The sequence below is a fragment of the Erythrolamprus reginae genome, chromosome 3 (genome assembly GCF_031021105.1).
Source record: "Erythrolamprus reginae isolate rEryReg1 chromosome 3, rEryReg1.hap1, whole genome shotgun sequence".
Lineage (NCBI taxonomy): Eukaryota > Metazoa > Chordata > Lepidosauria > Squamata > Dipsadidae > Erythrolamprus > Erythrolamprus reginae.
This window is the reverse complement of record NC_091952.1, coordinates 98,124,532-98,138,039: the sequence shown is the minus strand read 5'-3', so window position 1 is coordinate 98,138,039 and position 13,508 is coordinate 98,124,532. Positions and strand designations below refer to the sequence as shown.

The window sequence follows — 13,508 nt, the reverse complement described above, 5'->3', positions numbered from 1 at the left end:
GCCTTTTTGGTGGTTGGACCCAAAACTTTCTTCTTGTCCGTGGTTTCCGTGAGGAGTGGATCCAGAAGATCACCGAAAAGAAGGTCGCGCTTTAAGGGTCCCAGGGATAACTGCCACTTCTGGCATACTCCCGCTTGCCAAGGGCGAATCCATAGGAGTCTTCTTGCCGTTGTAGAAGCTGCAATAGACTTAGCAGAAAATCTAGTAGATTTGTAAAGTGGCATCAGCCACGTACTGAGCAGCTGCAAAGACCTTGTTGAAGTCTTGTTGACCTCTCAAGTCATCGGGAGGAATATGCTGTTGAAGTTGGCGAAGCCAGAGAAGCATGGCTCTGGAGAAAAAGGAAGCCGCTGCAGAACTTTTAATGGCCCAGGAATCTGCGGTGAATCCTCTTTTGAGCATTTGTTCAATCCGCTTGTCCTCTGGGCGGAGGACTTCCTCTGCTTCGCCTGGCACAGCAGCCGCCGAGTGAAGGATCTTGACCGGTTCATCCGGTTTTGGAAAAGATAGGAGCTCCTCATAGGAAGAGGAAAGTTTGTACAATTTTCTATCCTTGGTTGAGGGATTAAGCCCAGAGGCTGGGAAATCCCACTGTTTAAGTAAGGCATCTTTAAACAATTTAGGCATAGGAATTACCTCGTTATCCTCCTGTTCCTCTGTGAAGTAAGGTAAGTTCTCCTCCGGGGGGTCAGTGGATGTGGAGGCCTGTTTCTCCTGGGCCGCCAATCCCGTAGAAATTCTAGCTTTGAGGAGGAGAGATTTGAACAATTGAGAAGGAAAAATAGTAATTGGAGAAGGCACCTTTATTTGGGATTCCTCATCATCTGAGAGGCCTTGAAAGGGATCCTCATCCTCCTCCATATCCTCATATTCGTCCTGAGAGGAATCTGAATCATCCTGAATAGGAGCTCTAACCGCTGGGGAAGAACCCAAGGGGCGGGAGGGACGAGGAGGAGGAGGAGGTAAGGGAAGCTCATTGATGGAAGAGAGTTTAGCATCAATGGCCTTGGACAACACAGAAAAAATAGATTGGAATTCAGGAGGTAAACTAGAAATATCAGCAGGAATGGCAGAAGAATCCCTGAAGGCCTGGGAGGATCCTGGCTGGGGGGAATCTTCAATAATATCTGGTTCCTCTGGACCTATTCCCCATAGGTTAGGTTGGGGTCTGTCTAGGTTTGGCTCATCCAGAGATAACACAGGGACCCCAGAAGGAGGCAGACTAGAAGCCTCTGGGGGGTCTTGACTACTGAGTACTTGGGCCTGTACTTTCAAACGCTTTGCTGATTTATCATGGATTCTTTGTAGGGCTAGGTCCCTTCTCTTCTCAGCCCTGGTGACCTTGGTCGAGGGGCGGGCCCCTGAAGAAGAGGAGGTCGAGGCCTGGGGGATACTGGTAATCTCATCGCCTGTAGGCCTGGCCTCTCTGGGACCTTTAGTTGTGCCTCTCTTGGGAAAGGTAGCCATAGTCTGACAATTAGCAGAAGACCAGGCTGAGCCAAATAACTGAATAATTAGGGAGAAGAATTTCAAAGGCTTCCCAAGAGGAATGGATCCTGCTCCGAGGCCTCGGAGCTGCTGAGACTTGAGGACAATCTGGGCAAACCCAGAGTTCGTGCCCCCAAATACAGCGTGGCCAGCCTCCCTAAACTTTAATTAAAGTAACCAAGGCACTCTGGTTGGAGGCTTAGCCGGTGGAGAATTAAGCCTGAGCGTCCCAAAGCCCACTCCGGGATCCACGCGGTGGACTGAGGCCTACGCGGCTGGCAGGAGGCCAACACGAGAGACCTAATTTTAAAAAGGGCGCGAAGGCCTTCGCGCCGAAAAATCGCTCCGTAATGGAAGTTCTTAAAGGGGAAGCGATCGACTAAGTCCAGGAGACTAGAACAAGCGTCTCACTCCGCAGGAGGTATTTCTTAAGCCCTTTATCAATAATACAATAATTTAGCAATGAATCAATACTTGCACCAAGACCTCCAGGCCAAAGGATTAAAAGAATCCACAAGCGGCAGCGGGGATCGTACACGGCAAGACAGCCGGGGGAAAACGAAACCGCAACTTCTCCCAAGAAAAAAAGCCGAGCCACAAACGGCTGGCGCTATTAGTGCAAGTAAATAAATAAGAACAAATAAATCTTACTACTTTTGAAGGGAAAGATCGAAGGGAAGGTGTTAGAATGTTGAACGAGCTATCACAATACAACCGCAGGATATGCGAACTGAGCGAATTCTGGGGAAGGGGCGGATCCAGCAAGCTTTTTTAACACTAGGCTCAGTTCCACCGGATTGGACATGAGCAACCCATGTGACTGCTGGACCCGCTCCTTCAGTACGGAGAAAAGACTCAGAGTCAAAAGCTTTTCTTACTTCTCCTATTTGTCCTTTCCAAATGTATCTCCTGCCTACTTCCTTGAGCCTCATTTCAAGTGTATTCTGAGAATCGTCTCAGCTTGAGCATCTCTATTCTCAACCTACTTTTCAGTAAATCTGCCAAGCTTGTGCTGGCTTAGATTAATTTGTTTCTGGCAACGCTGGACAGAATTTCATCGGACCAAATTATTTTATTTATCTGGTTAACTAATCAGACAGCAGTAGAATCCAAACTAAACACATTGTTGACATTGCTAAACATTGCAGCTACCAGAGTGATCAATATGGATTTTAGATGTATTGAGGAAACCAATAATATGCCATTTTTGTATTTTAGATATAATTCCTGGATTAGAAAGAAGAGGCTTAATTTCTGTGAATCGAGGTATCCAGCCATAACAAGAACTTTCTGGGGATTTGGGCAGGAAGGGAGAAGTAGGTCAAAGCAGATTTCAGAGCTAAGAGGGAGGGGAAAACAGCAGGGAAGGCAACGGGGGCTCTAAGCCTGCTGGCAGCACCAACAAGGCAGTACTTGCCTGCTGTGAGAGTGAAAAGCCAAGCCTGAAAAAGCAGAAAGCACCTGTGGGGAGAACTGCAGCAGATCTCAAGGGAGTTCAGCAGAGGAAAGACTGTATCACAGACAGCTGAAAGCAGACATGCGGGAAGCATTTGTTGCTAACAAACTGAAAGAGATCTTCAATATGTACTGCTGCTGCTTTCCCTGGGAGAAAAAATGGTTTTAAGAAGAGATTGGACAGCCATTTGTCCAGAGTGGTATCGGGCCTCCTGCTTGTGCAGAGGTTGGACTAGAAGGTCCCTTCCACAATGAATTAGGGCAGTGTTTCCCAACCTTGGCAACTCGAAGATATCTGGACTTCAATTCCCAGAATTCCCCAGCCAGCATTCGCTGGCTGGGGAATTCTGGGAGTTGAAGTCCAAATATCTTCAAGTTGCCAAGGTTGGGAAACACTGAATTAGGGGACAGAGCCCAGGAGCCTTACAAACATTTGAGGTTCACTCTCACTGAATGTATATAAATAGATCTTCTATGAGATGATGTGTCTCTAAAATAGTCCTTCACTGATGCACCCATCACCCCTGTAATGTTTGATGCTGATCACTCTTCCCTTTCTTTCAACTTTTCAACCCAACTCTAGTCTTTGTAAGAGAGCCAGGTCTTTGCATAATGTGTCGAAAATATGATAAATTGATCTTCTAGTCCATTTTATTAATTTAAAATTTATTTATTTAATTGTTATATCTGGATACATAGATAACATTTGGTTGCTTAAGATTAGAGATTAGAACAGCCCCCACCCTCCTTGTCTTTCGCAAATTACTCAAGACCCACCTATATCGCCAGGCATGGGGGAACTGAGATACCTCCCCCAGGCTTTTATATTTTATGTTTGGTATGTATGTGTTGTATGGTTTTAATTGTTTGGGTTTTATATATCTTTTCTTTTAATATTAGATTTGTTTACTGTTATATTGTTTTTTATTATTGTTGTGAGCCGCCCCGAATCTTCGGAGAGGGGCGGCATACAAATCTAATAAATTGAATTGAAATTGAAATTGAATTAAAGACTGAGTAGTAATTCAGAAATAATTAGAAGAAACTGACAAATTATTCTCCTTCTTCTTTTCCCATTCCCCCCTGCTTACTGAACTGGGAGCAATAGCCAGTTGGCCACACTCCCAAACCATCTGTAATGACAGCACCTACATCTTGTTTTTGGCTTTTGTGCATGCACAGAAGCTTGGTTTTCAGTTCTGGCATGCAAATGGCCTTCACGGCGCAGGAGGAAGCAAACCGGCAGCGAGCTAAGTTAGAACCCGAACTAAGTTAAAACCCATCCCTGTCCCTGTTTGCTGCTCCGAGTCCTCGGAGAGAGGCAGCATACAAATCTAATAAATTATTATTGTTGTTATTGTTGATACTGTTGTTGTTGTTGTTATTATTATTATTATTATTATTTATTGCTTTATTGGTTTAAAAGTCTTGGGTAACCCTGATGGGAGTGATTACTTTTGGCGTACATTCCCAGCATTGTTTGTTCATCTCTCCTAGGAGCACCTCCCACCATATGAGACAACATAGCAGGACAAACAATCCACTCTACCAATTAACTGAAAATATCCAGGTTCCTTTTGAAGGCAAACATCTATCCTGCATAGAAAGTATATTTTTCACAAATAATGTTCACGTGCTATGTAGTCTTGAAGAAGTACCTCATATCCTAAACCTACTTTGCAATTGTTCCAAAGATAAAATGGAAAAATACAAATTAAGAGGGGTGGCACACAAATCTAATAAATTAAATTATTATTATTATTATTATTAATTGTTTTGTTAAGCTTCCTGGCTATACCAAATATTAGGATTACTTTCCTCCTGGCAACCTTTTCCACTTCTGACAAATTGATATCCTGGAGGACTTTCCTTTAAAAAAGGAGGGAGATATTATGAGGGTGGAGTGAGGTGAGGGGCTCTAAATTAACTAGCTGCTGCTTATTTGCGTCAGTATATTTCTTATATAGTTCCTCTATTTAATTGTGTCTGATTCTTGAAGACTGCATGGAGAAATCCCTCCAGTTTTCTTAGCAAGGTTTTTCAGAAGTGGTTTGCCATTGCTTTTTTCCTAGGTCTGAGATTGATTTGCCATGACCACCCAGCCAACTTTATGCCTAAGGCAGGACTATAACATACAATCTCCTGGTTTCTAGCCTGGTGCCTTAATCACTACACCAATCTGGCTTTTTTAGTATATACCATTGCAAAGAAAGAGATCATAGTAGGGAAAAAAAAACCCAAAACACATTTTTGCTTAAACTGTGTTTTGGTCATCAGAAACCAGTTTTGATTAACCTTCATCAGAAGAAAATGGCAGTACACCTCCCTCATAAGAACACAAGAAGAGCCATGCTGAATCAGGCCAAAGCCCATCGAATCCAGCATTCTGCGTCACACAGTGGCCCACCAATTGTCCATGGGAATCTTGAGCAGAAAGAGAAGGCAAGAGCCTCCCTTTCCCTTTACCCCCAACAAGTGGTATTCAGGGGAATCCTGCCTGCCTCAACCAACATAGAGGCAGCACTTGGACATCCATTTCAATAACCATCTATATTCTTGGTATCCATGAATCTGTCTAATCCTGCCTTGAAGCTATCAAGGCTGACAGCTGTCACGACCTCTTCTGGAAGTGAATTCCATAAACCAACGACCCTCTGGGTGACAAAATATTTCCCTTGATTTGTCCTCACTTTCTTACCTATGAGCTTTAGGGAGTGTCCCCTTGTCCTAGTATTGTGTGATAGAGAAAAGAATTTTTCTCTATCCACCTTTTCTACCTCATGCATGATTTTATACACTTCGATCAAGTCACCCCTTAAACGCCATCTTTCAAGGCTGAAGAGACCAAGACGTTGTAACCTGGTATCATAAGGGAGGTGCTCCATTTCCTTTATCATTCTTGTTGCCCTTTTTTGCACCTTTTCCAGTTCCATTATATCCTTCAGTACTCCAAGTGTGGTCTCACCATCGATTTGTACAGAGGTCATCACCATCATTTGCCACACAGGTGGGGGATTAAGGGAAATGAAGTTCAGGTAATTTAGAGAATATCAAGTTAGTAAGGCTGATGGACAAGACCCCTCAGTAGCAGATCATTTGGGCATGCTGGCTGAGGGATTAATTTGGGAATTAATTAATTTGTTTTAGCTTTAGAAAAATCTTATGATCTTATAAACAGCCCTGCTCTATGACATTCCCACCTAAACTTTCTAACAACGTGATATATTTCTACTCACCGTTGAATAATATTTGCTTGCCCGGGTTTTATCTTCTGCATATCTGCTACTGGAGTTTCTCTGCTGATTGATTGAGTGGAGATTGTGAAGTTGGTCTCTTCAGTTGTCTGGGAGAGGTTAATAGCAGTGGAACTGATGACATTGGGAGCAACAGGGGGAACACCACATGTTGAAGATGATGGACCTACTGCAACGATACAGATACGTCCAATTGCTGTTCTTAGAACACCTTTGGGGTGGACTTCCACCTTCAGCTAGTATGACAGGACATAACAAGTAATTGTGGCTTAGCACATAATGTCTGATATACATTCTCTTATCAAAGAAAATGTTCTTAAAACATATCAGATGCCACCCTGTACAGTGGCACAATCCAAATAGGAAAATCTTAGAAGAGATCTTATATTTATACATACTGTTCCTCTTTCCCCCAACACAAAACTACGAAACAGAAGTTCTTTGAAGATACTGAGAATTTCATTCAATCCTTCTGAATTCTCTACAATCTTTAGAAATGTAATAATAATTCATCCAATTTAACAATAATATAGGCATAGCATTAAATTGTCACACAAACATTCTGGCTTTTTGATTTCCAGATTGCTCTAGAAACAAACTTAAAATGGACTTGTTATATAGAAGGCCAGAACAAGCAAAAGAAGTCACAGTGAGCTAGTACTGATGATGTTACTTAATTTGATAATGATATCTGCAAGAAAACAGTAAATAAGTCATTTTATTGTAACATATTCTTAATTTTCACCAACAGCTCCCAAATCAAGATTTCTTTAAGATATAATGCTAATTTTCGTATCAGAAGTTAGTAACTTAACTAGGGTATTACAATAGTTTAAGAATTCTCCTGCTTATAAAACCTATGCAAACTATATAACCAGCCAGCAGTATCATCACAATACACATAACAGTTGTGACGTTCAGACTGATAATATAAACAACCTACAGGTTGTAGAGTATTCTCTTCCATGCAATAAAGGAGTAATAAGCCTGAAGAAAAAGTACGTGCCAAAAAAAATCCCAATTAAAATGTTTCCAGCTGAAGTTTATTTTTAAAATTCTTTGAAAAAATTGGGAAATAAGTCCATCCTGATTCAAGATTGCAGACTGAGAGATGCCTAAATGCAAGAAATTTATGACTGAAGCAAATTGGACAATTCATTTTACAGTTTGGCAAGTGTAAAAAATATATATAGAAAATATTAGTATACAAAAATTTATTGATTTCTTTAAAAAATGAGATTATGTTTTGCATCGGTTTAGCCTAAGGAGAAGAATGGGGGGAAATCCCATTACCATTTGTGGGGCCTCATAGAATATAATCCGGGCTGGTTTTCTCTGGGAGGAAACCTCTTCTCTTGATTTAGAATTCAGATCATCCAATTTTGAAAATATGTACAAATCCTACACACTCAAGTAGAAAAGGTTTGCTTTGCAAAATTTCAACCCAAACAAATGGAATAAGCAGAAATAGCAGGGTGGTTTATTTATTGATTCAATTTGTACAGCCACCCTTCTGAAACTAGTGACACTGGGCAGCAAACAATCATAAAACTGATAAATTAAACATGGATTGAACTGAAACATGATAACAGAATGTAGGCGAGGGAAGTAAATACAGATAGTCTCAATTTATGACCACAATTGGCCCTGGAATTTTGATTTTAATCATGGTGGTTATTAAGCAAGATGCCCAGGTGAGAGCTTCACTCAACAATGACAATCCCAGCTCTCTCAGTTGCAGTTGTTAAAGTGGGCGGAGGAAAATGTGCAATTTCCCTCTATGCACAGAACGGAATTCCTGCACTGGGCTGTAGAAAAGAAGCTCAGATCTTTGTGATCTAAGTTTTGTTTCTCCAGTCCACTCCTGAAGTTTCCCTCCCTTTAATGCACAGAAGGGAACTCCAGCACTGGGCTGGAGAAAAGAAAGTTGGGATCTTTTAGATCTAAACTTTGTTTCTCCAACCCCCTATAGCAGAGGTCTTCAAACTGCCTGGAGAATTCTGGGAGTTGAAGTCCGCAAGACTTAAAGTTGCCAAGTTTGGGGATCCCTGCCCTATAGGCTCTTCCCCTTTCTTTTGGGTGCAGAAGCTGCTATGCTGGGCTAGAAAAAGGAAGCTCAGATCTTCAGAATACAATCTTCCTTTCTCTAGCCCGCTCCAGGGGTCTCCCTCTCCTCCGTGTGCTATTCTTTCTACCCTTCAAAAAAAATCCCATTGGTTGTTTTCTGGCTTAGAAAACTAGGGAAAGCAATGTTTCTGAAGAGTAGAAAGGCTTTTCTAGCCTTCACAAACATTGTGTTCATTAGCTGCTTGTTAGCAGCCACACAAAAAGGCAAAGGTACCATTTCCCTCAACATAAGACATCTCCTGATAATAAACCCAATCGTATTTTTGAGCACATGGCAATAAGGCCAAGTGCTTATTTCAGGGTTCAAAAAAATATAAGACAGAGTCTTGTCTTCAGGGAAATATGGTATGGGGACCTGGGCATGGTGGGGCATAGAGAAGGCCAGGGTCTTCCGAATCTGGTGAGATAGAGAGAAATAGGTAGGGAGCGGGCTGAAACCTCCGGAGCAGCCCTTTGCCTATGCGAAGGGGGGAGGGGTCAAGTGGGCAGCTGAGATGTGGGGCAGAGATAGGTAGGGAAGAGCTGAAACACCCCTAAGTATAAAGGACCATTATGCTGCCAAGGACCCAAATTTTGATCATGTGGCTGCAGGCAAATTGCAATGGCTGTAACTTCAGGCAGGGGTTGTAATTCTTTTTGTTCAGTGCTGCCATAATTTTGAATGGTCACTGGATGGATGGCCGTAAACTGAGAACTACTTATATTTGAATATCTCTATTATTTTTCATTTTGAGGAAAACATAACATTGATTGAATTATTGTATAACTGCAAATTAGGGTTATTGCTTTTTGGTGGTGATAGTACCTTTTCCCTGAAAATATTACCTATCCCGTAAGTAAGATCTAATATTTTTTTTAATGTGTGCATCTAATATAAGCCCTAGCCCCCAAAATAAGCCCTTCTTAAGAGCCTGTGCAGCCAGCCAGCCACCATTCTGTCTGGTTACTCACAATGGCATGGCCTGAGGTGAGGTGCAGGGGGTGGAGCTGCCCGACATCCTCCGGGATTATCTGAGGGCCCCAGCAGCCTGATCACCCACACCCCAAAACGTGCCTCACGGTGGCAGCACCGAGAGCCAAGGGCAGCAGGAGCCACATGATTAGCAGGCCACTTCTTCTGCTCGCTCACAGTCACAATGGCGCAATAGGCTGAGTGGTGTAGTGGTGCCGTGGCCGGGAGGCAAGGTGTATGGATGGCCTGTTGCAGGAGCCCAGGGGTAAGTCAGTGTGGGTTGCATGGGGCAGCTCTACCCACCCACCTCATCTTGTGATCGTGGTATCAGTGTGTCACTTGGCCTCCTGCATTGCGGCTGCGAGCAAGCAGTAGAGGCTGCCAACCATATGGGGTTCTGCTGGATAGGACTGCTAGAGCTGCCACCATGAGGCAAAGCAAGTACAATAAGGTTTTTTAACTTGTTTTAGTATTGGATTTACATGCTGTTTTTGTTTTGTTTTGTTACTGTTGTTAGCTGCCCCGAGTCTACGGAGAGGGGCGGCATACAAATCCAATCAATCAATCAATAAAATAATAAAATAAAATAAAATAAATAAAATAAATAAAATAAATAGAATAGAATAAAATAAATAAAATAATAAAATAAAATAAAATAAAATAAAATAAAATAAAATAAAATAAAATAAAATAAATAAAATAAATAAAATAAATAAATAGAATAGAATAGAATAGAATAGAATAAAATAAATAAAATAATAAAATAAAATAAAATAAATAAAATAAAATAAAATAATAAATAAAATAAAATAAAATAAATAAAATAAATAAATAGAATAGAATAAAATAAATAAAATAATAAAATAAAATAAAATAAAATAAATAGAATAAAATAATAAATAAAATAAATAAAACAAAACAAAACAAAACAAACAAATAAATAAATAAGTGTCAGGGCATGGTGACCTGGATGCATTGCATTTATAATCCATGAAAAGATAATCTTTTGATTAGATTAATAATCATTTAATCTTTAAGGACCTTCAATATTCTTTCCTTTTGCTACATCAGACTGATGCTACTAATTACCTCTCTCAAAATGTACTGTAGTTAGCTCTTATTCTTTGATTAGTGATGAATGATTAGCTTTCTAATAATTTTGATTGCAATAATAAAATTGTGAAACTATCAAAATACACACTAAAACTGCATTGTTTAATGTACCTGCATAGTGCATGTAGTGCATAATTATATAACGGTATGTTACGACAAGAATTAACAATTAGCAAATTGCACAAATTAAGGGAGAAGATGACTATCAATGGCTATCATTGTAATATCATCTTCAGAATCCAGCTGCATGCCTCAGCATCTTGGAAATCAACCAGGGGGAAAAGTTACAGCTCTCATGTCTTGCTTTTGGGCATTCTCGAGACTTTGTTTATCTAGTTTGAAAAACAGATGTTAATTATATATGGGGTTTACATTCTTTTAGATGTTCTTCTAACTGCTCTAAAAATGTCCTATTCACTTTGTTTTCTCACTGTTGCTTATACCATCACTATTTCTTCCTATACAAATTTGTGTGAATATCCCCAATATTCCCATTCAGGCCACATAGCTACCTTTCAATAAAACAATGTTAATTTAGCACACATTTTTTATGTCCTTGTTGGAGAGATTCCCTTTTTTACAGCGAACTCAACATGATGTCTTACCTTGATTTTTTCCTATCTTCTCACTCTCCTGAAGTTGCTCATCTCTGCCAGATTTTATGGTTTTGGGCTCTGGTTTGGTTGTTACGTTATTGTGATTATTGGAGGATAAAGCCAAATGTTTGGAGAATATCCCTGGATTCTGCTGGACATTATGCTCCTCTAGCCCAGGTACACCCCCATCCTGGAAGTCAGAATAGGCAGCTGAAACTGACAGCTCATTGGTTTTATTTATATGCCCAGAATCCTGTTTGATCAATGTGGTGCTGCCTGTTGAAACAGCTCTCCTATAAGACATTGGGGAGCAGTGAACTTTTCCAGTAGCAGGAGGTGCTGGAATTAGATTCATTAAATTGTTGGCAGTGGCCACCTGCTTTGTATGCGGCTTGGTTTGGCATAAATGATTAACTGGCCTGTTCATAGGAATTTTTATACCATCTTGGAAAACCAGCTGCTGAGAATAGATGGGAGATACAGGTTCTCTCAACTGGGTGCCAGGTACCTTTGTTTGTGCTTTGTCTTTGTCTTCCTTCTCCATCTGATTCATTACCTGTTTGCTTCTTGGAATGGCTGCCTGAGTCTCCTGATCTTTTACCCCGGAGCCCCCCTGCAAGCTACAGATTTGTGCTTCCTCTGTACGTGACCCAGTTTCCAATCTGCTTACGCTAGGAATGTTACCTGAGACAGTTTTGCAGCTGCCATTTCCCCATTGCCCATCCCTGATAACAGTGTTGGCTTTCTTCTCTGAGGAACCCAATGGTCTAGGGACACCATGACGATTTTGGATTGCAAACTGCAGACTGTTGATGCCAGCTTCTTCACTGTCCGTTCTGTAGCTGTCTGATGTGTCAGTGGTGCTGCCTAAAGCCGAGTCCACATCTTCGGTGCTAGTAACTTCACCAATATATGTCTTCCTGATGCATTCTGAAAAAACACGCTGCCGAGATGGAAGGATCCATAATGGAGTCCCCTTAGGACCTAGGGGCTTTGTCCGAGAGTTCTCCTGGGAAGGTCCACGCTCTTTGTTTTCATTAGTGTGAACAGTATCACTGCCTCCAGGAAGGACATTGGCTAATTCTTGTTTGCTGTTCCCAGTTTGGTTGACTCTAGTGCCTACTGAATTGTTGATATAAGATCCACAGGCACTACATTGGCTTTCTTTATTGACTTGAGTAGGAGGCCCTTTTTCAGAGCATCCTCCATTGTTCTGGCGAGTATGCATTTTGGCTCCCTGTCCCATGCGTTGATGTTCCCAGATAGGTTTGTTGATGCTATTCTCTTTACGCTGGAGGTCACCATTTATATAGCCAGCAAGATCTGGTTTGGAGAGCAGTGGGCCTTGGCCAAGAGATAACAGAACTGAATCTAAGGGCCGTTTCTGACGTTGCTGCAGGCGTTCCAAGTAGCGAACTTCCGCGTCCCTTGCAGATTCATCTTCAAAACGCACCCGAGAAGAAGATGGTCCTTGCTTCCTCTGCTGCCCATAGCTGGAGTCACCACTAGATGAATCACTCTGGTTTCCACTAGTGTGGATGTTTCCATCCTTCAAAACTAAGTCTTTTGCGTCTGCATCAGAGGATCTACAGGCACCCCTAATGAATCAAAGAAAAGATTATTTTTTATTACTTGGTGAAACTATCCACTTTGCTACTCTTTTCATCTACTATATTTACAAGCCTTTAACAGAAGTAACTGTTAGCCTTAATGGCCACCTATTGCACCCTAATGAAGAACAAAGCCTTCTATAATATCGCTCAGATCTTTGCTGCTTAAACTCATTTAGCCAGTGATCAAAAATAAAAGGTAATATGATTTAGCTTCTTAGTCATCAGAACAACAAGAGATCTAGCATTTTATTACAGTCCTAGCGTGTAACAAATCAGCAAGATGAATGTATACTTATAAATAAAGAATAACACAGGACTGGAAAACAACAGGGATATGCTGTGGAAAGTTGAAATTGCTTGGAGATAATATAAAACAAGACATAATCAGATAATATCTGAGGACAAAATGTAGCTGCAAACCAAATTCAGATCTATTTATTTTTATAGGCAAAAGCAAACCATCAACAGACTATGGTAGTATATATGTTACAACGGTGAAAGGCAATGCTTATGAAAACATTTAAAGAAGTGTTTTACAGCTATATATTGATTTATTTTTTACAATTAGCTGGGCTCCAAAATACTTTTTCCAGGAATTGAAGTGTTCTATTTTTAAAGAAGGGGAAGGGGGGGGTATAGAAACCAATTCTTTTACTAGCTTTCTTGTCATTGTAGAATATCCATATAACCTCCCCCTTCTGTAGATGTTTTTAAGTATTAGCATTTGGAGTTGTTAAGATATGCAACAAGGATTATCTCTAGTATTTGTTTTTGCCATTTCCTTAGCTTTACATTATTGCGGTAATTATGTCACAATGTTTTTACTTAGATGATAGTTGCCCAGGGTCTCTGAAATTAAATAAGTATTAGCAAATAAATATTTATTTTGTTTGTGTTAATAATAATCTTG

General features: G+C 40.8%; 1 protein-coding gene across 1 annotated transcript in view; it reads right to left on the bottom strand.

Annotated features, from left to right (window-relative positions):
- The window catches only part of KIAA1614 (KIAA1614 ortholog), a 46,547-nt gene that overhangs the window by 17,413 nt on the left and 15,626 nt on the right, over positions 1-13,508 (bottom strand). Inside the window, exons 5-6 of the mRNA XM_070746279.1 lie at positions 10,995-12,583; positions 6,180-6,366 (exon numbers count right to left, since the gene is read on the bottom strand). Coding sequence (XP_070602380.1) covers positions 6,180-6,366; positions 10,995-12,583 — 1,776 coding nt within the window. The remainder of the gene's footprint in view (positions 1-6,179; positions 6,367-10,994; positions 12,584-13,508) is intronic.